The 23322-nt window shown below is 33.8% G+C and overlaps 2 protein-coding genes and 1 non-coding gene across 3 annotated transcripts; all 3 read right to left on the bottom strand.

Moving 5' to 3' along the window:
• Positions 1 to 717: 717 nt before the first annotated feature.
• On the bottom strand, positions 718 to 791 carry Trnap-ugg (transfer RNA proline (anticodon UGG)). The gene has a single exon. It is a non-coding gene; the product is annotated as a tRNA-Pro (tRNA).
• A 6702-nt stretch (positions 792 to 7493) lies between these two features.
• On the bottom strand, positions 7494 to 8435 carry LOC124959128 (olfactory receptor 8K5-like). The gene has a single exon (XM_047517762.1). It carries the CDS (start codon positions 8433 to 8435, stop codon positions 7494 to 7496), a length of 942 nt encoding a protein of 313 aa, XP_047373718.1.
• A 12586-nt stretch (positions 8436 to 21021) lies between these two features.
• LOC124959127 (olfactory receptor 8K5-like) lies at positions 21022 to 21962 on the bottom strand. Its single transcript, XM_047517761.1, is given in 2 exon segments — positions 21022 to 21782; positions 21785 to 21962. Coding segments are annotated over 2 exon segments (939 nt in total).
• Between the last annotated feature and the right edge of the window lie 1360 nt (positions 21963 to 23322).

Genomic DNA, 23322 nt, shown 5'->3' with positions numbered 1-23322 from the left:
ATGGATTTTGAGTATTAAGGTTTATGTGCTTTATTTCATTTTACTTAACACTATTAAGATGACAGGGTCTATGGGTAATTTAAGACATATATTTGAGCATTTATTATATTGTGTATTAGTAACTGCTAAATTATTTTTGGAATTTATAATGGAATATTTTGAGATCATAACTCCCGACTTTGAGAAATTTCAGTATTGACAAAATTAATATGAAAAGTCAATAAAAGAATATACAACTGATCTGATTAAACATAATGAGCCTATTCTAGACTAATATCTTGAATTCTCTTCCTATCACATTCAGAGTTTTCTCAATGAAAACAGAACTGTTTAGCTATGAGTTTCCATTTGAGAATTAATTGGATATCAGCAGACTCAGATAAAATGCAGAAGAGAGTGAGTATTTAGCAAGATGCCAAGGTCAGCCTGCACAACTGTCGGGTAGAAACTTCTGGGAACCTACCAAAAGGTTCAGGCCTGTAGACTGGAGCAGCTGCAATCCAGATCCACCTGGTGGCATTGGCAGCAGCGCTAGAATCTGTTTATGTTGGGGTTAGTCTGGAGGGTGACTCTGGAGATTGCCGAGTCATTTCCATTCCATATTCCAGGATGAGTTTCTGCTCTTTCTGCATTGCTTATCCTCTAGTTTCAGGTCCCTTCCCCACCCAAGAACAAGAACCATAAACTTGCCTCCTTTTTTTTTTTTTTTTTTTTTTTTTGCGGTGCTGGGGATTGAACCCAGGGCCTTGTGCTTCCAAGGCAAGCACTCTACCAACTGAGCTATATCCCCAGCCCTTGAAAAGGTCGTTTTGAATTTACAGGGTCACAGAGTCTACTATTTTCGTTGTTTACTATGGAATAGAAAATACAGTGGATGGAGAGAAGAAATTCAGATTTCCAGTACCAATCTTATGACTTTGAAGGATTAAATTTTTCCAATAATTATTATTATTATTTTGGGGATAGAAAATGAAAAAAGTTGAATTATTATTATTATTATTATTATTTTACAAATATTGCCAACTTGAAGAAAACATGCTAAGCAATAAATCCAAACCCAAAAAACCAAAGTCAGAATGCTTTTTCTGATATCTGGATGTTAATTCAAAATAAGGATTGGGAGGATGCTAGGGAAAAATAGAGTTACTTTAAACTAGTCAATATTTTGCTTCTTTAAAAAAATCTGTCTCCATTTTCAGTGCCAATTATTACATCCCTCCAAAAATGTCTGGATTCCTTTACCTTGCCTTTCTTCCTGGCAAGAACATCTCTAGTCTCCTCTGAATATCTTGATACATATTCAGTATTTCCACATTAGGCTAACCATTAGGACAGAGAGATGCAAAAGTTATGCAGAGGAAGGACTGGTCTTCCAGTTTTTATTCATGCTCGTACCAGGAATTATCTGGGATTCAGGAGTTTCTCCATAACTTCATAACTCTTAAAAATCATTCTATTTATTTTCATCATGTATTTGCACTTTTGATGAAATATCACCATAGAACAGCTCATCTTAAAAGGTTCTTTTTAAAAAATGTGTTTTTAAGTATTCATATTAAAATGATTTATTTATCAAATATTTCATAATATATACAGTAAATGTTATTTTTCATTTATCTCAAAATCAGATGAAATTGGACATCTGGCATTTCATCAGGATATCCTAATCTTAGAAAGATTCCAATTGATGAAATCAGTGTTGAATTTTTTTAATAGATTCCCTAACTTACTTTTCACTTGTAATATCTAAATAACACATCCAACTCTCACAAGTAAAATACTTCTAAGACATTTGTTCAGTCCCTAGAATTTTGTGCCCTGAAAACAAAAAATTCATCCAATGAACAGCAGATAACAAGGGAGATAGTGAATTTTTGTAGTGAATTGAATGAATCCATGCCAACTGTATGTCATTAATCATACAGTTAGAATCTGGGAGTAATAGGAAAATACCAAACCCAAGTGATTATGCAAGTCCATAACAATTCTTATCCACTCACCTCCAATGAAGAATCAGATTTTCTTCTCCTAAATAACTCCTACTTTTTCTTTGTATGAGAAGAATTTATGGGTTTCTTCCTTATCTGTGATCTTCCCTGAGGAAATAGCATGTAATGCATTCCATTCGTTATATCGAAATTATCTAAGTGACTTAAAAAAAATAAAAAGAGCTTTGATGACACCCCTACATGTTCCCCAGTGATAAAATGTAAGGGACAAACTCACAGAAAGGTGCAAAACAACATAATGATCTGAATGGTTCCCTGGAGACTTGACTGACTTGAAGGCATTCATCCACCTGCTTACTTGGAGGAAAACATGAGCATAATCATAGAAAATACTTTTGACAACAGCTTTATCCATGCAAAATAGAACAATTCTAAAACCATCTTGAAATTATCACTGTCTTCTAGAATTTTTCTCTTCAACTTATTTTTCAAATAAAATAGGTAGTAGGCACTGAATTAAAAATGTGCAATTTAGCTGATTCATGTGAGCTAGAGATTGCCATTTCCTTATAGAAAAGACACCTAAAGGAAAACAAACTATATAATTTTCTTTAAGTTACATAAATGAAGACTAATAGGTTTGAAAATAAAGCTTAATTAATTTCTAAATGGTACCTTTTATTTTCTTTCTGTAACAGTTGTCGTCATGCAATGGGTTTTAACTTGATGTCTACCCAATAGTGGGATTTTCTGAGCTGTAATTCCACAACTGTTGGAAAAAGTTCAGTATAGTCATGTTGAGAGTGAAATCTGCAGAATATCATCGCTTATCTCTCCTATCTCTCACAACATTTATGCATGGTTTCTCCTTATTGACTTGCATATGTGTAAGAATTGGGGAAAATTTATACATAGTGAACCTTGGAACTTTTTTGAACTAAATTATGATTTGACAAAATAAGATTAGATATATTAATACTGGCACCAAGATAATAGATTATTTTTGTTTGTGATCTTTTTTTTTTGGGGGGGGGGTGCTGGAGATCGAACCCAGGGCCTTGTGTTTATAAGGCAAGCACTCTACCAACTGAGCTATCTCCCCAGCCCAATAGATTATTTTTAATGCTAAATAGTTTTCTCTTGTGCTTTTTAACATCCACACCATAGACCTTCCATCACAGGGAAGTTTACACGTACCTTAACCATCAAACAATATTCTTCCATCCTCAGGCAATGGTTTCTCTGAATTTTATTCCTAGATTGTGTTCTCTGCTTTCACTTTCATATACGTGAAATCACACAGTATCTGCTTTGGATTTTGCTTAATTCATTCAGCATATTTGCTTTGACATTCATTCATGTTGCGTTTGTATTGCTGAATGATACCCCATTGTATTAATATCGAAAGAATTTTTAATCCAGCACCTTACAATAGGTAGTTTTTGATTATTATGGTAAATCTAGTATACATACTTTTATATAAGCTTACTTGTTGACAAATACATTAATTTCTCTTGGTTATACATTTAAGTATGGAATTTCTAGATTATAAGGTATATAAATATATATGTATGTGTGTATATATTTACATATATATATATATATATATAATTCAGAAGCAATTGACAAGTTTCCAAATCCATTGGAACATTTTGCATAACTAACAACTATGTTGGAGTTCCATTTTTTTCTCCAAATCCTTGTCAGTATTTAGTAAAGCTTTCTAAATATTAAATTCAGAAATGAGAATTAGCAGAAAATAGTATGTCATTGTGGTTTTAATTGTATTCACCTTATGAAAATGATAATGAACACTTTTCTTCATCCTTGTTGGTTGTTTACAAATTTTTTCTTTTCAAAGTGTCTGAATCGATACCCATTTTAATTTGGATTTTCTAGATTGAGTTTTTGAATTTTTATATGTATTTAGATAAAACTACTTTTTCAGATTATCTTCTAGAAACATTTTTGTATTGACCTTATGTTTAGGTTTTTGTCCAAATATACAAAGATGATCTGTGAGACCACTAAGGAGGACATAAAACTCTCTCCAACCCCAGACCACCACAGGCAGAATGCAGTTTTGGATGGTTTTGGATGTGTGGCATGGAAAAGGTAAGAGAAGTAAAAAAACTAATAAAGTCATGATCCAAGATCAGTTGTACAGGATCTTCCATAGACAGCAGCAGAACTAAGAATCAGATTCTGTTCCCATTTTAAGTTTCATTTTGATTTTCTTGAATTATTAAGTGTCAAGAAATCATGGATTCTTTCTTGGACATTGTGAGTTAAGCTCTGGAGATATTTGAATTTTGTTATAGTTTTGTGGAAGAGTTTTTTGTTGTTGTTATGGAGGTAATTAACATGGTTTGACTCAGATTGCAAACTATTTTGGGGAGATCATACAAACATCAGAGGATGAGTTTAACCTTGTCTGTGCTACTGGAATTTACCCCACACTTAAATAATGTCAGTGAATTGTGCAGAATTCATATTTCAATTATAGATCTTCTCTCATTGGCTATATACTTCCTGGAATTCATCCAAATTTCCTGTGTCTGTGGATGTCCTGATTCTTTGTGGTTTTGAGGTCAGAAAGGCAGTGGGTTTTATACATCCCTTTTGTATTTAGACACCTCTCTACTGGTTTTTGCAATTGCTACACATTGCAATGGTGTACAAGGATTTCCTTTGCTCCATAACATTGCCAGCAATTGTTACCATTAGTGTTTTAGATAATACCATCCTAGTAGGTGTGAGGGGACTACATCTCACTGATTTACATTTGCTTTTCTATCATGATTAGTGATATTGAACACCTTTCTTATATATGTTGGTGACTTTATGTATATTTTGGAGAAATAAATATTCAGATCCATTACCTATTTAAAAAAATGGCTATTTGTTTTTCTCACTTTGAGTTTTGTGAGTTTATTGTATATTTTGACTGTTAACCCTTTATCAGATATTTGGTTTACAAATAATTTCTCCTAATTCATGTTTTTTTTTTTTTCATTTGCTGATTGTTTCTTTGGCTGAGAAGATGTTTTATTTTAGTTTTCTGTAATGCTATCTATATTTGCCATTGTAGCCTGAGCTAATGGTGTGGCATCCAAAAATCAATGACAATGTCAGTGTCAAGAAGTTTTTCCACTATGTTCTCCTTCTGATAATGTAATCTGAGAAGAATGAATCTGTCATTTTGTTCTATGTGAATGGCACATTCCAGAATAACATGGTGCCCAACATTCACAATTTCATGTGCTGTTTTTGTCTTCCCCCATGGTATCATTTAGGAGTGCTTTATTTATGCAGGCAATGGACCATTTCTCAAATGCTGGCTTCAGGAAGATGTCTTAACTTGACAAAAAAAAATATGATTTGGGATTGTGATAATTTCTGTTTTCATTAGTTCAGTAGCTTGACAATATTAGAGTCAGTATATTTTGTTGGACATTGTCTTGTGCTTGAATTAATATTACAAATTGATGAAGCTAACACAAAATGGTATGACTCAAAGAAGCAGAAGTTTATGGGAATAAATATCTACAAGGACTTTGCTTCTTCTGAGAAGATTCTACCTTGTACATCATCCTTATAGACTCTCAACTACAAATCATTAGCAATTTGCCATTTTCATAAGAATTCTGCTGTTTTTTATTTTCTCAAAGATTGATGAACTTCTTGGGACACCTACTAATAAAATGGAATCGTCCCCTTTATTTCTTTTTTAGCATGTTAACTAATGTTAATACCTACTTCCTAGCCACAATAATTTATTTCAGATCTGTTCAATCTATTACCCACTTTCCTTTATTTTGTGACTAATTTCTATTTGAGCAAAGATAAAAGAGGAAGACTGTCACAGTAGAAATGACCAATGACATTGTAGCCACAGAAGGATAAAGTAAAAGCCTTTATGGTGACCAGAAGAGACACGAATGTGCAGTAGAGCTAGGGGATTGTCATCAGCACCTAAGAAACCTCAGTGTCAAAATGGCTCTGTAGAGAAGAATGTTAAAGATGGTCACAGAGGATATGCTTCAGATTAAAATGTTCACTAATAATGAACACAAGAAAGAAATCTTGCTGAGAAGTCAAAAATATTGTAATTTATCTCTATTCATAAAAAATTAGCATCATTACCAAGTTATAGATTAACAAAGCTCAATGAAAAACAGGTATCTGAGAAAATATATAAGTGCATATTTTTAGCCCAGAGTTCACCTTGGTGAGGATGATCCTGCTGAGTTGTCCAGAACTAAACAGACAGAAAAAAAGAAGTCTACAAGTCAGGGCAATGCATGATGACCATTAGAATGAATATTATCTCCATTGTTAGATGGTGAAATTGCATATGGGTTTATCTGAAATCCTATCTGGATATAGACATCAGCATAGGCAATAGATTTCATGTAATATTATCTTGCAGATTGTTTTAACACATATTATAAATAAAATACATGTAGTTTCCAATGTTTGATATTTGAAAATAATACCATCTCTCAGAAAAGATGCATCAATACAAAAAGAGATTGAAGCATAAATATAACAGTAAAATTTACCTCGGTGATTTTATACCAATAGTGTAACTTCTGCTTTGTTGCTATATAATATTTAGAAGCTAGTTATGCTGTTAGACAGCCTAATACCCAGAAGATAATATTCAACCCAAATTGTCAATGGAACTAAGGTGAGTAATCTTGAAGAGAGAGATGATAGATAGGCAGATATATAATATACATATATGAAGCAAATAAAAGAGTTTTTACAATATGAAAACTTCAAGAACTAATATAAGGACAATCAAAATAGAATTTGTAAATATTTTCTATGTGTCATATACAAAACACATGTACAAAATGTCATTTTATTATGATATTCTCCTATTTTAGCAACCAAGTAGACTATTACTGTGGGTATTCATAATACATAGCTTAATCTCAAACTCAAGATCTTGTAATACAAATATAGATAATGTTATCATATATAACATGGGAAAATAGCAATATACACGAAAAGATTATTAAATATAATTAAGTACAATTGGTTTAAGCTCTTCAAATAAAAGATGGTATAGCCAGAATAAATATTTTTAAAATTATATTATCCAAGATGCCTCTAAAATAACCATGCCATCTAAAAGAGAACCATTTTTTTCATACTATTGTTTTAGTGTAGTAAAATACAATGAAAACAGTCTAAGGAAGATACCTCACTAAGCAACAATTGACAGAAACAAATATACAGTTTACTTATTAAATATATAGTTTAATATGTGTTTAACAAAAATGTGAAGTTCTGTAGAATAATGAACCAATCAATCATGAAGCATTAAATCACAAGAGAGGAATGACAGAAAGGAATTCACATTTTATTAAGATCTAAACTGTGAGAGGCAGCTTGGGTACACATAAGGGAAGTAATACATGTTATAATTAGATTTTGCTCCAGAGCTAAAAGAAATGCAATTATTTTGAGAAGTATCATCATGTGACAGGTGCCTTTTTCATGTTTTTTTATAAAAATATTCCATACTGAATATTAAATACAAACCTTGCAGTGATTTTTAAGGACCCTGTGGAAGGCATTTTTCACCTCTTTGTTCCTTAGGCTATAGATCAAGGGGTTAAGCATGGGGATCACTAATGTGTAAAATACAGAGGCCAGCTTATCAGTTTCAAAGGAGTGAGTGGATTTAGGCTGCACATACATAAAAAGTAGAGACCCATAGAACACCACCACCCCTGTCAGATGAGACCCACATGTGGAGAAAGCCTTTTTCCTGCCTTCTGCACCATGCATTCGACATATGGCAAGCAGAATCAGAATGTAGGATACCAGGACAACCAAGAGGGAGGAGATCAAATTAAATGCTGAAAATAGGACTGTTAGCAATTCTGTTTCTTGTGCATCTGAACAGATCATAGGTAACAAGGGAACAACATCACAGTAGAAATGACTGATGACCTTAGAGCCACAGAAGATTGATGTGAAATACTTAATAGGGAACAAGAGAGCCTGAAAGGTGCTGTAGAGGTATGGAATGCCCACCAGCACATGGCAGAGTCTCTGAGACATGATGACATTGTAGAGCAGAGGGTTGCAGATGGCCACATAGCGGTCATAGGCCATGACAGACAAAATGGAAAGTTCACTGATGATGAACATAATAAAGCAAGCCATCTGGGTGGCACATGCATAAAAGGAAATGGTATTTTGATCCACAACAAAATTTACCAGCATCTTTGGACAAATGGCAGTGGAATTGCCAAGGTCAATGAAAGCCAGATGTCTGATAAAAAAATACATAGGTGTGTGCAGGCGGGAGTCCAGCTTGGTCAGAATGATCATGCCCAGGTTGCCCACCACTGTGACTGTGTAGATGATGAGGAAGACCCCAAAGAGGGGAAGCTGCAGCTCAGGCCGCCTTGAGACTCCAGTCAGAATGAACTCAGTCAGCACTGTAAGATTTTGTTGGCCCATTTAGTCCAGGTTTCCCTTGTGGAAACAGAATTTTATTCACTCTCTTTTGGTGTCATCTAAAATAATCATAATATTTATATACAGAATGGATATTTTTATTCATGATATGGGAAAGAAAAACAATTCCTGTGTCTGACTTTCAAATAAGCATGAACAATATCAACTCCTACCTCCCAAAAGAAAAAACTCATCTGGAACACATACCTTTTATGATCCAAATTAAGCACTATAAACAGTCAACAATGATTGAAGCATAGCATTTGAAAACAGAGCCATATAGGTATTAATGAAGAAACAATAAATTTTTTCTTCTACAAAATGACCCTAAAATGTTTTTTTCGTAAACATTCACTTTTCTCTGACAGTTTTTCATGGAATTTTAATACTCTTAAAGAGGGGAAGAGACAAGATGAACAGAACAGTCCTTAAGTTTTAGGGTTCCACATCAACACTTCAAAGTTCTGGAGAAAGTCTAGCAATGTACTCACAAAATTTTATTTCTGTATGAATGTTGTAAACATAAGGGAGTTAGCTCTCACCAGTTCAACCCACATTTTCTTTAAATTCCAACATCTTCTTCATGGTTCTTCCATTAATATGGCAGAGCATTGACTGGCAGAGCTAAGGGGAGATTGAGTTAATTATAGTGTATTTGAGACTCACTGGGTATAGTTATATGGTTAAGTCAGTAAGATTTATCATTGAAGAATCTTTCCCATCATGGTACAATAATGGCTTCAAAGAACACACCTCCTGCCCAGTATCTGAAAACTATCTGGACTTTCACTAATAATTAGAAATGATTATATTTCTCAGGTTATTTTGACCACTAGTTTATTTACAACTGATATTTTACAATTCTTTTTTCTACTCTACATACATATTCACTTTCATTTCTCAACTTGCAGGTATGTTTTTATTTCATTTTTGAAAAGGAAAGTTCTAAGTTAGCATAAACTTAAAGAAACATGTGATCTGGATCCATTTCTGCAAAAATATGTAGTTTATATTAGTGAAGGATTCCAAGTGTTTAATTCAATATACTTTATTTCCTTTAACATAATACTTCAGAAATGCAAAAATATATGATTCATATTATTCACTAAGTTTTCCATATAGTTTGTTTCCTTTAAAAATAATATTGGAGATCACTGATTGCATACACACATGAAATATTTACTTGAGCATTTATTCAGTATTTATTACTGTCAAATTTCTGGAATTTAATAGAGGATTATTTACAGAACACAATGCTGTGCTTTTCAAATATTTCAGTGATAATTACCTCACCATTCATTTTAAAAATTTGCATGAAGAGTCAGTAAAATATGCTTTACTTAAAGATAATGCCTGAATTATTGATTTAGCCTGATTCTCTTAGATTCCCTTCTTTCCACCTTTACTTTTTCCTCAGAGAAAACCTGGAACTCAGTAAGCATATTTTAAATTGGAGGAGTGACTGAAGTTAAAAATAAATCAGTGAAATAAAATTCAGGAAAAGAGATATTATATAATGACATGTCACCTTTACCTTTTTTTTTTTTTTTTTAACTCTCAGGTAGTAACTTCTGGGAGCTCATCACAATGTCCAAAACCAATGCTTGGAGCAGCAACAGTCTGGAGCCAACTTGAAGCTGCTGTAGCAGTTCTAGGAATTGCTCCCTCCCTGTAGGTGCCCATTTAACTTTCTGATTCAAGGACTGAGAACTTGCGAGGTGGGGATACTAGAGATTGCGGAACTGAGTCCATTTCTTCTTCCAGGATGAAGAGGTATGCTTTTGTCTCCAATGAGTCCTACTCTTGTATCAGGTCCAGTTCTTGTCCATTTATATGAATTACACACCTAGATGAATTTATTCTGAATGCAAAATTTTGCAAGACTTGTTATCATAGGGTTTTAAGATACAAGATGTGTTGTAGTGGATGGAGAAAGGATTTGAAATTACTTTTATCAGTTGTACTTGAAATTTTCAGTGTTTTGCTAAGAACTAGCATAGGTCTAAAATTTAGGATAGGTCAGGGATTTAGCACCCTAAAACACCATAGTACTCCAGGCAACCCCAATTAACAAAGATAATAATAATGATTTTTGTTGTGTATTTGAAGTAATCGTCTGTCAGTTGCCATAAGAGTGTGTCTATGTCTATGAGATATCACCAATGTGACCAAGATCAAAGGCAATTCTTATCCACTCACCTTTACTGAAGAATCAATTTGTCTTGTTCTCGTATTATGCATCCTTTTTCCCTGGGTGGGAGAAATTTATGGTTTTCCTCCCTCCCTGGGATGCTCCCTGAGGAAGTAGCATCTAATTCACTCAGATCATTATGCCCAAATCTTTGGAGAGACTTAAAAATCTACCTTGATATGCCTGATAATTATTCAGGAATCCCTACATTTTCCCTAGTGAGAAAAGGTATGGGACAACTCAAAGAAAGGAACAAAACAACAGAGATGATCTGTACAGTTCTATAGATGCCTACATGATCTAATGGCCCCAGATTATACACAACGAGTCAACAGTTAAGGTAGCAGATCACAGGCTCAGAAAATACTATAGTTGGATAGTGATTGTTATAGCACACTGCTTTAAAGCAATTGCAGTACAATTGCAATATGAAGCCACTGATGGATAATATTCAATATAACCTTAACAAGAGTACAATCTACTGTTAATGAACACCATCTCCAATTACTTTGTGTTAATGTCCTTTTTTTATGATTTCTGTATTAAGAAAGATATTACATATATAAACAGGGAACTAAATTGCACAAATTACTGAATCTTTTTTAAAAATATTTTCATTTGAGCCTATAAACTAATGCTTACATCAAGGTAGAGAACATTGTCAATATCAGAGGAAGTTATTTCATGTTTCGAACATTGCTAGTTCACATCTATCATTAGAAAATTTTCCTCATGCCCTAAGCTTGAAACAACATTTTCTCAATTCTAGGCTACTGACCTTTAGACTTATTTTCTTCTGTTCTTGAATATCATGAGAGTGAAATAGTAGTCTTGATCTGGCTTCTTTCACTCAGCACATTGCTTTTGAAATTCATCCATATTGTATTCATTTTACTGCATGCAGATCCTGCTATTGCTTAACCAATCTTCTACTGGTGGATATTTGAGTTTTGGGTCTTTATGAAAAGTCTACTATAAAAGCTCCTATGCAAGTATTTTTGTTGACACAAGAGTACAAATTAATTGACTATAGATCTAAGAATTGAATTACCAGATCATAAGATCTTCAGAAGAAAGTGTGAGATTTTCACACTTATTTTAGGACTTTGCTTTACCAACATCTATGTATGAGAGGTTATTTTCCCCATCATCATCAATAGTAAGTGTTGAAAGATGTTTAATTTTAATGTTTAATTTTAAAACTAGAAGTAGAATTGGCACAAAATGGTATCTCATTATAGTCTTACTTTTTACTTATGTGATACCTAATAATAAATGTTCATTTTTCCATATACTTGTTAGTCATTTATCTGTACTTGTGAAATTTCTAAACTTTAGCCCATTTTTAATAGGGTTGTATTTCTCTTTTTGATCTTTGGACTGCTTATATGTGTTGTAGATTAAAGTAGTTCTTTGGATTTTATTCTACAAGTCATTTTGCTGTTCATATTTAGCCCTCTTTTCCAGTATCCCTCAGTGCTACATATCAGAGCTATTGATCACTAGTTTCAAGAGAAAACAGCCTCCCATCCATGACTTCCTCATACAGAAAATGAATTTTGGTGCTTGGGATGGGTATGAGAAGCCAGAAAGTTAATGAAGTCATATGCGAAGGTCCAGGTCCACAGAACCCTCCCAAGAATAGAAGGTTTCAGAAGAAATAAGGACCAGGCTCTGCTCTCACATAAAATTTTGATTTAATTGTCCAGTACATTTGCATATTAAGAAATTATGCATTCTATCACGGATATTATGAGCATTTTTTTGAAAAGACTGAGTTGTACTATATTACTCTAAGAGGCCTTTTTTGTTTTTGTTTTTGTTGTTCATTAAGAGATATTAGCATGATTTGACTTAAAATATAAACTTTGACCTGTTGGTAGCAATATGAATAAACCTTCATATTTAACCTTCTCCTTGCTTTTGGGTCTACCCACATCTGCACATTTCACAGTTAACAAATTAGAGTTTGAACACAGACTATGTATTTCCATCTTCCTGACTATCTTTTCTGGGATTTATTCCTTGGGATGTGGTTGATACACACTCTGCTTCTGATTCATTAGGTCTGAAAGACTAGAGTTTATATGAGATTGCAATCAAGTTGTCAAGATTGGGCATTCACTCAAAGTCAAAGTAGTAAAACTGAGAAAATCACTCATTCCTTTACTGTTAAATGCCTTTCAGAATCTGCCTGGTTTTTCTCTCTCTCTAGTAACTTCAAGTTGTTTTTCTAAGGCATTGTTTGATAATGAGGTAGTTTGTCTTATCATCACTTATTTGATAATCACCAGAAAGATCAGAAAATTATCTTTCTTTTCATTTCTAACTTTTTTGTTCACATGATAAAAAAATTATAATTTGGTATATTGTATGTATAATTTGGTATGTTGTAAATATATTGTTCCATGTTCTTCTGCCTTACCAAGTTTTATTACAAAGTATTTTACATCATTTTTCTTAATTGATTTATTTCACATACACCTTATGAGTTTTGAAATTTTTAATCCATTTTTTTCTCTCTGTACTTGACCTGTGGTATTGTTACTACCGTTACCAATGAGGATGAGTTCTGTTTCCTCAGGTGCTGAAGTTTGAATGTCGGAGAAACAAGGAAGCTTTATATAAAAGAATAATAACACAGACTAGTCCACAGAGAAGGGGACCCAGAGTTGGTATCCAAAGACGTGAGTGTTTCCTGATGTTAGCACAAAAAGTCAGGATGAATGCGAACCTCATGACTTATCTCAGCTATTTATTCAGGAATGAAGTTTCACATGGGAAAAGGGGATGTAGGGATGAAATGGAGTCAGTGAACCCACTTTCCAGGTGGAAATGAGTCACTGAACAAAGAAAAGGACTGGGTTTACACAGGTTATAGTGTGAGGTGGTCTAGTGAGCATATCAGTTTTTCTTGGGCAGTCAGGATTTGGGGGCCTGTTCAATCAATCAATGAAAGTTTCAGTTTGAGAGTTTAGTCAGTGTTTTAAAGTTCTTTTCGGCTGAATTTACCATTTCTAATATTACAGTTTTACTTCTGATAATTGATTTCTCTTATAGTTATGGATAATATTTTCCTACTTTTCCAACATAAATTGAAATAAATATTTATTTAGATGTTGGACCTCAAAAACATTTTATTATTAAGTCTCAGAATCATTTTGGTCCAGTGTTGAGCAGATGGTTGATTTACTTAGTCATGTTACTCCTTTTCATGTTTAGTGTTGAGATCTATGAGAGTGGGGTTTAGTAAACTGTTTCCTCTGAGGTCATTTCTTCTCCCTCCTGCTGTCTTATTAAATGCACTTAGAACACAGTGAGTCTCTTTATTAGAGTTTGGTAATTCCCATCATATAGGCTCTTGGCAATTTTTCTTTCCTTAGAGTTGATGTTACTTTGACATTATGAGTCTCATATTAATAGGTGCAGTTTGTAGTCATATAAAGTCTTAAACAGGTTCTATGTTGATTTCTTAATCACTTTCATAGCCTACATCTCTCCATTGAAGCAGTCAATTCCATATATTCTGGGTACTTTAGCACGCGGATACCTGATTTTTGTGTTTTCATCTCAACATGACTGTTGCACATTTCTGTGCCACCACCATCCTTATCAGGATCAAGTAAAGGTGTCCCTTCTCTACCATGGCATAGCAATGTGCTGACAATCATCAAACATCTCAAAATGTATGTTACACATATATTCTCCCAATTTTCTCTTATTTTCACCAGCAGATATTCTTATTTCTTTCTCCGCATGTTTTACAATATCAAATTTTTTTTATTTTTAGTTCACATTTCTAGATATTCTAATACAAGTGTTTTGGGGATTTTATTGTCCTCTTCCTTTCAAGACTGTAGACACCAAGAGAACAGTGACTAAGATATTTTCAGGATTCTTGAATGAGAGAGTCTTGCTGATCAATCCCTCCATGGTGGGAACTGAGGCTGCCCTCTAAGTAGAAGTCATCATCTTATGACAGGAACCTGGCCCACTTGAACAATGAATATTTCCTCAGAGCCAGCAGGACCCTGCAGAGCCAGACTTGCTAGTAATGATCAATCAGGTCACTTTTTGACCAAGACCACCTGACTATGCAAAATTCTTGTCCCTGGTTTATGTCTATGCCCTATATTTCCTGGTAGCTCTTTTACTATCCAAAGACAGGGCTTAGGACACTGAGACCCTGTTTCTTCCCCATATGGTCACACTGAATAATGAATTCCTTTTCTGTCTCAGCACTGTATGTCCCCGATTGAACTCTCCAGGTGGCAGGTGGCCTAATATGGTCTGTTCGGATCCCCAGAGTCAAGTTCTGACTAAGAACATTGATAACATATACTCTTGCTTATTTTTGTTTTCCATTTGCATGAATCTCTCTTTCTCTCTCTCTCTCTACTTCCAGTCTTCTGTGTTTTTGAAAGTTAAGTTCTTGAATTTTAATCAGGTTTTCTTCTTCTTCTTTTTTTTAATTAGGACTTTATTTTGAAATCTCACTTTTAATTTGCATTTCTCTAATTGCTAGAGATGTTGAACATTTTTTCATGTATTTTTTGACCATTTGAATTTCTTCTACCATGAAGTGTTTGTTCAGTTCCTTTACTCATTTATCAATTGGGTTAATTGTTATTTGGTGTTAAATTGTTTGTGTTCTTTGTATAACCTGGATATTAATGCTCTATCTGAGGTACAGGAGACGAAGATTTTCTCCCATTCTGTGGGTTCACTATTCAAATGCTTGATTGTTTCCTATGCTGTGACAAAAGCTTTTAGTTTGATACCATCCCATTTATTGATTCTTGATTTTAATTTTTGCACATTAGGAGTCTAACTGAGGAATTTGGTTCCTAAGTAGGCATGATGTAGATTTGGGCCTACTTTTTCTTCTAGTAAGGACAGGATCTCTAGTCTAATGCCTAGGTCCTTGATCCACTTAAATTGAGTTGTGTGCACCTGTTCCATTCCTCAGATTATACTCATAGAACTTAAAATTGGCATACTATAGTGACACAGCCACATCAATATTTATAGCAGCTCAATTCATAAAAGCCAAGCTATGGAAACAACATAGGTATCCTTCAAATGAGGAATGGATAAAGAAAATGTAGTATATACATACAATGGATTATTATTCAGCCATAAAGAAGAATGAAAGCATGGCATTTGCTGGTAAATGGATGAAATTGGAGAATACCATGCTAAGTGAAATAAGCCAATCCCAAAAAATCAAAGACCAAATGTTCTCTCTGATATGTGGATGCCAACCCAAAACAAGGGAAGGTCTGGAGAGGGAGTATAGAAATCCATTTCATTAGACAAAGAGGAACAAAGGTAAGGGAGGGGAGAGAGTTATAGAAAGAATAGTAGAATTAATCATACAGAACTTTCCTATCTTTGTATTTGAATACAAGACAAGGGTAACTCTGCATTATGTATAACCACAAGAATGAAGTCCTAAATAGAATAAGGTATACTCTGTGTATGTATAATTTGCTAAAATACATTCTACTGTCATATATACCTAAAAAGAACAAAAATTGTGATAAAAAGGCTTTATTTTGAATTTTGCCAAAAGCACTTTTTGGAAATAAAAAAAGTGAAAGAAAAATATAATATTTGTTAATTTAAAAGTTCTTTAAAACAGGGACACTTTCAAAAAATCATGCACAGAAATAGAAAGTAAACATCAAAAAGAACATAAAATCTATATAAAAGTGTCATTCACTACTGAAAAAGTATCTATATATGTACTTATAATTTGTATATACACATATAAAAGGGTAAGAATGTGCTCTGTGAGGCTGGAAAGAAAATTGCAACAACAAAAAGTATTTTTTCAGTGGCCCATTAACCACAATCTGTGGTTACGTAAAAGTTAAGCCTACTTGCATATTAGAAATACAGTTTGTGGTAGCTTTAATTGTTGTAACCAAAATATGTGTCATCAACCATTTAAAGAAGGAAAGGTTTATTTTGTCTCATGGCTTCCGAGGTTTCAGTCCACGGTCAGCTGACTGCATTGTTCGGCAGAACATCTCGATGGAAAAGAATAATAGAAGATAGCTGTAAGCTTACGGCAGCCAGGAGGCAGAGAGAAAGAGAAAGAGAGAGACAGAGAGAGAAAAAGAGAGAGTGAGAGAGAGAGAGAGAGAGAGAGAGAGAGAGAGAGAGAGAGAGAAAGCACCAGGGACAAGAGACATTCACTAAGAGCATTAAGAGCATGCCGGTGACCACTTTCTCCATCAAGGCCCAGCTCCCACTTGCCATTCATCTATATAATCTATATAAGAATTAGTCTACACTGATGAGATCAGAGCCCTTATGATCCAAATTCTTCCAAAAGCCTCTTCTTGGAACATTATTGATCTCAGGACAAAATCTTTGACACTAAGTGTTTAGGGGACATTTCACATCCAAACCATGCATAATACCTTTCAAGCTACCTATGGATACAACGTGGTTCAAGATGAAAAAGAAATAAAATGTATGACCTGATTTGATGTAAAAACACTACTTATTAAGCTCAAATAAAATTGCCTTATAAAAACTTGTAGATGCTACTTCAATCATTATTTTAAGATTATCAATGTTAGAAACACAGACTAGAGATCTATATTCAAAATACATCCCTGATAAACCAAATTCAATCATAACTTTTGAACAGTTTCCTAAGAAGTGTATTCTGGGGGGTAATCTAAACAAATAAGTTAATCCACTCAGTGACCCTATCACTATTGACTGGATAATTAAGATAGTTTACTTTTAAGAAGTTGTTATGGATGGGTGTTTAATATTGAGTTGTGTTCATTGTTTTCTGCTTATTTTGTAGAAACTTTTTTCTATTCAGCTACAACAAACTAACTTGTCTCTCATATAAAACTCTGCAGTTCCACTCATCTTCCACCCACATGCATGTCTCATGTTTTTGATGTCACTGTAAACATCTTTCCATCCAGTAGAAAGTTAAGGTATAATATTCCATTGTGTATATGTACTACAGCTCCTTTATCCATTCATCTGTTGAAGGGCATCTAGGTTGGTTCCACACTCTAGCTATTGTGAATTGAGCAGCTATAAACATCAATGTGGCTGTGTTACTGTAGTATGCTAGATTAAGTCCTTTGGGTATAAACTAGGAGTGGGATAACTGGATCAAAAGGCAGGTCCATTCCAAGTTTTCTGAGGATTCTCCACACTGCTTCCCAGAGTGGCTGCACCAATTTGCTACTCCACCAGAAATGTACAAGTGTGCCTTTTTCCCCATATCCATGCCAGCATCTATTATTGTTTGTGTTCTTGATAAAAGTCATTCTAATTATGGCATTTGCAAATAAATGGATGGAATTGGAGAATATCATGCTAAGTGAAATAAGCCAATCCCCAAAAACCAAAGGTTGAATGTTTTCCCTGATAAGTGGAGGATGATATATAATGGGGGTGGGAGGTGGAGAGTGAGAGAAGAATGGAGGAACTTTAAATTATGTGGAAGGAAATGAGAGGGAGGGTGGGTATGAAAAATGGTGGAATGAGACAGACATCATTACCCTATGTACATGTATGATTACACAAATGGTATGAATCTATATCCTGTACAATCATAGAAATGAAATGATGTACCCCATTTGCATATAATGAATTAAAATGCAGTCTGTAAAAAATTTTAAAAAATTAAAAAATGTTAATGTAGCTATCATTGTTTTTAACAGTTTTCTCACCTTATGCCTCATTATGAGTTATGTAGTGATGTAGGTTATATAACTTATCCAACACTGCTTTGTGTAAAAACATTCAAAATTCAATCATACATTTGCCTTTACCAGTGAATTTTATACATTGATCTGCTGTCACATTACTGAATAGGAACCTTTCATTTCAGATTGATTCTCTTAGCATTTTCTGTAAATGGGTTCTAGTGGTGATGATATCACTCAGAAATTTTTGATGGGAAAATCATTGTTTCTCCAAGATTTAGTTTCCATTTATTATTAGACATAAGAATTACATTTATTTATGAAGTTTAATGAACATAAACATATTTAACTACATCTAATACTTCACTCCATGAACACATTTATTTATGTTATCTTCAATTTCTTTCATCAATGTTTTATAGTTTGCCTTGTACATGTATTTTACTTCCTTGGTTGAATTTACTTATCAGTAGATTTTTTATGCTATTTTATATGGGATTTTTAAAGAAAAAGTTGTTTGAATAGTTTGTTAGCTTCTACAAATGTTTTTGAATTTATGTATGAATTTATTAACAGTAGAAATTTTAACTAATGCATAAAAACAGAAAAAATGTACATATAATGAGATACCATTTAAAGGTTTGATGCACATATACATTGTGTAATAGTCAAATTAGGTTAAACATATTTATCTTGTTACTTATTATTTTTTATAGAGAAAATTTATAAAGCCATTCTTCCTAGTTCATTGAAACATAGGTTACATCATTATTATCTTTATGTATGTGAATTTTTTGACCTGCAACCTTAATTTAACAGTTCTAATAATTTCTTTGTGTGTGTGTGTGTGTGTGTGTGTGTGTGTGTGTGTGTGCAATTTATGGCTTTTAGTTACAACATCATAAAATCTGCAAATATATAAAATTTCCACCCTCCTTCTCTGCACTCCTTCCTTTTCTTTTTCTTTCTTTCTTTTTTTTTTTTTTTTGTTTTTTTTTTGTTTTTTGGTACTGAGAATTGAACCCAGGGCTGCTTAACCACTGAACCACATCCCCAGCCCTTTTTAAATATTTTATTTAGAGACAGGGTCTCCTAGATCTGCTTAGGGCCTTGCTAAGTCACTGAGACTGGCTTTGAACTATATATCTTCCTGCCTCAACCTCCCGTGCTGCTGGGATTACAGGCACACACCACGGTGCCCAGCTCCCTACACTACTTTCTTTAGTCCTTTTGGTCACATAATTTCTCTGGCTATATTTTCAAGTGTCCTTTTGAATGGAAGTGGTGAGAGTAGGCTTCCTTTTCTTTTTTCTGACCTTAGAGGGAAAGGTTTCAACTTTTCTCCAAGAGAATGATGTTAGCTATGGTCCTTCGTCATTTTTGAAGGAGGAATTACCACACAGGGGATTCATGGTTGTTGGTGGTATTTCCTTCAACACATTGAATTTACAATTCCACTACCTCCTGGACTTCTGCGTTTTGGTTGAGAAATTTGCTAATTTAGCCTTATTGATCTTCCTCAGTTTATTTGTTTATTTTTGTTATACAGTTCTTTTTTCTGATACTGAATTTTTCATCTTCTACTCCTTTTGTTAAAAAAATTCTCTTTAGTTATGTAAAACTCCAGGATTCACCCTGACATAATTAAGAAAGCAGAGAACACAACCCACTCTAATTCAGTCCCAAACATGGCTCCCGCCCCCTTTCTCCCCCCCTTATTCCACTATATCACTTCAATCCATTTACAGTTTGTTTTATTAAAACATTGCGTCCTGTGGATACACTGAGGCCAAGACCCACCGCGCCACATCCACACATGCACATATGAGAGAGTTCAGTCAGATTCATTCTCCTGCTCTTCTCTTTTCCCGTACCTGTTTTTCCTTCTCAATCCCCTTCATCTACTCTTTTGATATTTCCTCTACTTTGATAAAATTTCTCACTTCCCCCCCGCTTTTTTCTCTCTCTTTCACTTTTTAAAAAATCTGTCCCAGAGCTTATTTTGAATTAGCTTCCACATGTCAGAGAAACATTCTAACAATTCCAATTTTGGAATTGAATTCTTTCTCTTAGCATGATAATCTAAGTTCCATTCATTTACCAGAAGATATCTTAAGGTCATTCTTCTGTATGACTGTGTTCTATTCCTTGGTGTATATTTTCCACATTTTCTTTATCCATTCATCTGTTGAAGGGCACCTAGGTTTGCACTATATCTTGACTATTATTAATTGTGCTGGTATAAATATCTATGTGGCTGTGTTACTGTAGTCTGCTCTTCTGTTTCTGGTTGTCTGATTATAATGTGTCCTTTTGAACTCATTTTTGAGCTTATAATTTAGACCAAATAGTACTAACAGTCATGTAGAGAATTTTGCATCCATATTCTTCTCTAGTGCACAGGGAACGGTCTCCACATTAGATGATATCATAGGACACAAAATATTTTTAAAAGTTTAAGTTAAATCAATAAAATTCAGAGATGAATTTTTAAGAAAGTAAACAAAATTGACACATCCTTAGCTAGACTAACAAAAAAAGTCAAATAAAATCAGAAGTGGAGCTATTTCAACTATATGAGATGATCACTTCATTATGGATAAATATATCAAAATCTTGTTGTAGATCTTAAATGCATAAAATAAAGAAACAATTTTAAAAAACATTTTCTTTCTCAGTTTAGTTTAACATGCTTCTATAATGAATATTAAACACAATGCTTGCATTGATTATTAAAGACCCTGTGGAAGGCATTTTTTACCTCTTTGTTCCTTAAGCTGTATATCAAGGGATTAAGCATGGGGATCACTAAAGTGTAAAACACAGAGGCTATTTTGTCAGTCTCAAAGGAGTGAGTGGACTTAGGATGCAAATACATAAAAAAGAGAGACCCATAGAACACCACCACCACTTTCAGATGAGACCCACATGTGGAGAAAGCCTTTTTCCTGCTTTCTGCAGAATGCATTCTACATATAGCAAGCAGAATCAGAATATAGGATGCTAAGACAACTAGGAGGGGGGAGATCAAGTTAAATGCTGAAAATAGTATGCTCAACAATTGTATTTCCTGTGCATCTGAGCAGAGCATAGGTAACAAAGGAACATCATCACAGTAGAAATGACTGATGACATTAGAGCCACAGAAGTTCAATGTAAATATCTTAATAGTGAACAAGAGAGCCTGAAAGCTGCTGTAGAGGTATGGAATGGCCACCAGCACATGACAGAGTCTCTGAGACATGGTAACATTGTAGAGCAGAGGGTTGCAGATGGCCACATAGTGGTCATAGGTCATAGCAGACAAAATGAAAAACTCACTGATAATGAACACAAGGAAGAATGCCAACTGTGTAGCACATGCATTATAAGAAATGGTACTTTGATCCACAACAAAATTTACCAGCATCTTGGGACAAATGACAGTGGAATTGCCAAGGTCAATGAAAGCCAGATGTCTGATAAAAAATACATAGGCGTGTGCAGGTGGGAGTCCAGCTTGGTCAGAATGATCATGCCCAGGTTGCCCACCACTGTGACTGTGTAGATGATGAGGAAGACCCCAAAGAGAGGAAGCTGCAGCTCAGGCCGCCTTGAGACTCCAGTCAGAATGAACTCAGTCAGCACTGTAATATTTTGTTGGCCCATTTAGTCCTGTTTTCTCTGTACTTCTCTTTCCTGGGAGGAAAGAGAGAGCTTTGTCCACTTTCTTTTAATGTCCTCTAAAATAATAATAACATTTATAGGATGTAAGAAAATTTTAATCATAACATGGAAGAGAAAAATAGTTTATATATCTGACACTTAAAAAAGAATCAACAGTAGAACCTTCTAATTCCTATGAGAACACATATTTTTATACTGTATAAACAATCAACAGATTCTTCAGTGTTTGGAACATATTCATTGAAACAAGACCATATAGGTTTTGATGAAGAAAGATTCAATTTTATTTTATTTAGAAAATGACTTTACAGTTTTTCTTTATTAAACATTCACTTTTGTGAGTGTTCTTTGGAATTTTTATATTCTTAAGAAAGAGGAAGATACAACATAAACTGCATGGTATTAGTATTAGGGTTCCTCATATGCAATTCAAATGTTCTGGAGAACACTTATCAGTGCACTCCAAAATGTTATTTCTTTGTAAATGTGAATGTAACATAGAAATCCATGACAAGTCCAGCCTACTTTCTCTAAATTCTAATGTCTTCTTCATGGCACTTCAATTAATATGGCAGAGCATTTGTGGGGTGCAGCTTAGGAGATTGCATTAATTGCATTGCATTTGAGGGTTACTGACTTTAGTAATATTGTTCAAAGTCAATAACATTTACCATTGAATACTTATTTCCATTGTGATGTAGTAGTGACTTCAAAGGACATGCCTACTATCCACTGTCTGAAAAGTACCAGGATTTTAAGTAATAAAATTGTTTTGATATATCTCATGATCTTTTTGACCATTAGTTCATTTATAATTGATATTTTAAAACTCTTTTTCTACTTTGTATAAATAATCACAATCATTTCTTAAATTGCACACATGATTTTTTTCATTGTTAAAAAGGAAAGCCTCAAATTAGTGTAAACTTATAAAAACAAATGATCTGAATCTCTTCCTGCAAAGATATGTGGTATATATTATTTTAGGATTTGGAGTATTTAATTCAATGTACACTTTATTTCCTTTAATATAACATTGTAGAAATATAGTAATATATGATTTATATTATTCAAGGACTTTGAGCTTTCAGTTCTATATACCATATTTCCTTTAATACCATAGTGTGGTCATTGTAGATTTCATAAAGCACTATACTACTTGAGCATTTATTTCAACAGTTATTACTACATGTCAAATTTCCTGGAATTTCCTAATGAAGATTGTATAAAGTGTACCACTGTGGTTTTCAAATATTTCAGAGAATAATACCCCACATTCATTTAATAAATTGATGTGAAAAGTCAGTAAAACATAGTAGAACTACTCTGATTAAAATAATGC

The sequence above is a fragment of the Sciurus carolinensis genome, chromosome 11 (assembly GCF_902686445.1).
Source record: "Sciurus carolinensis chromosome 11, mSciCar1.2, whole genome shotgun sequence".
NCBI lineage: Eukaryota > Metazoa > Chordata > Mammalia > Rodentia > Sciuridae > Sciurus > Sciurus carolinensis.
The sequence above is the reverse complement of the archived record's forward strand: the minus strand, read 5'-3'. Positions and strand labels throughout refer to the sequence as shown.